General features: G+C 53.2%; 1 protein-coding gene across 1 annotated transcript; it reads left to right on the top strand.

The window, feature by feature from the left end:
- Nucleotides 1-468: 468 nt before the first annotated feature.
- On the top strand, nt 469-1140 carry NAA11 (N-alpha-acetyltransferase 11, NatA catalytic subunit). Its single transcript, XM_036906446.2, has one exon. The coding sequence runs from the start codon at nt 469-471 to the stop codon at nt 1138-1140; it is 672 nt and encodes a 223-aa protein (XP_036762341.1).
- Nucleotides 1141-1407: the final 267 nt, after the last annotated feature.

Raw genomic sequence — 1407 nt, 5'->3', positions numbered from 1 at the left:
AGGGGATAGGGCAGACTGGAGGAGTCATAAAGGGGTCCATACAATGTTTGGCTCTTAGTCAAAATTCTGGCTCCATGGGTTTATTCAGTCTGTGAAAATTTATCCAGACGTATCCAAATTAAAAAGTTAAAATTGAAACAAAAGAGTGATGTCAGCAATAGATCAAACATTCTATTTAATTATATCTGAAACCATTCAGATCATAATGAACTCCTCTCCCCACCCACTAAGCCAAAGCCTCGCCCACCCATAATGAAGAGAAAGCCTCACTGGCTGGAACTAGGTGGCGCCCTTGCGGAAGCCGCATCTAAGCCCCAGGCACGTCCCTCTCCTGTACATCCCGCCTTCCTGCCATCGAGTCTCCACTGTATCCAGCCTAGGGGTCTCCCGCGCATTAGGTCTCCAAGGCAAACGATACTTTCGTTCCCGGTCACGGCGTCTGACTGGGGCTCGCTACCCGCCGCCATTATGAATATCCGCAATGTTCGGCCAGACGACTTGATTAACATGCAACACTGCAACCTCCTTTGCCTGCCCGAGAACTACCAGATGAAATACTATTTCTACCACGGCCTGTCCTGGCCGCAGCTCTCTTACATCGCCGAGGATGAGGACGGGAAGATTGTCGGCTATGTCCTGGCCAAAATGGAGGAGGAACCAGGTGGTGTCCCCTACGGACATATCACCTCCCTGGCGGTGAAGCGCTCGTACCGGCGCCTCGGCCTGGCCCAGAAGCTCGTGGAGCAGGCCTCCCGCGCCATGATAGAAAACTTTAGTGCCAAGTACATGACCTTGCACGTCAGGAAGAGTAACCGGGCAGCCTTGCACCTCTATTCTAACACCCTCAACTTTCAGGTTAGTGAGGAGGAACTCAAATACTATGCAGATGGAGAAAATGCTTATGTTATGAAGCGCGATCTCTCGCACATGGCAGGTGAGCTGAGAAGACAGCTGCGGCTGAAAGGGAGGGGCTGGTGTGCGGCGCTGGGCCCCAGGGAGAAACCGGAGACCCAGGGCCGCACACCTCCTAGTTGGGGAGAGGCCCTCCTGGAGGAGAACCCAGCCGCTGATAACAGTGGCAGCGATGGCAAGGAAACCAGCGAGTCCACGCAAACCACTGATGTCCCGGACAGCTTGTAAGACTCGGATTCCATGGATTCCACCTCCAATTTAAGGTATTTCTTCCCCGACCCAACCCCTTCCCTAAATGCTGCACCATATCCCGGCCTGCCCAATCCTATCCTATCCCATGCCACTGTAGTCCTGCTAGGTCTCACTGTGAAAACCACCTAGTGACCTTGGGCAGGAGTATAGACTAGGTGGCGGGGGGCGGGGGGGGGACTCAATGCTTGCTTTGGGAACTGAAACGGATTCCAGCTCATATGCTGAAAGCAGATTAACTTCAGT

The sequence above is a fragment of the Manis pentadactyla genome, chromosome 5, assembly GCF_030020395.1.
Source record: "Manis pentadactyla isolate mManPen7 chromosome 5, mManPen7.hap1, whole genome shotgun sequence".
NCBI lineage: Eukaryota > Metazoa > Chordata > Mammalia > Pholidota > Manidae > Manis > Manis pentadactyla.
Note: the sequence above shows the minus strand (reverse complement) of the source record. Positions and strands in the feature narration are given on the sequence as shown.

Bases quoted from the DNA above. Each gene is read 5' to 3' on its own strand.
- NAA11 (XM_036906446.2), top strand. From the start codon at position 469: ATGAATATCCGCAATGTTCGGCCAGACGACTTGATTAACATGCAACAC.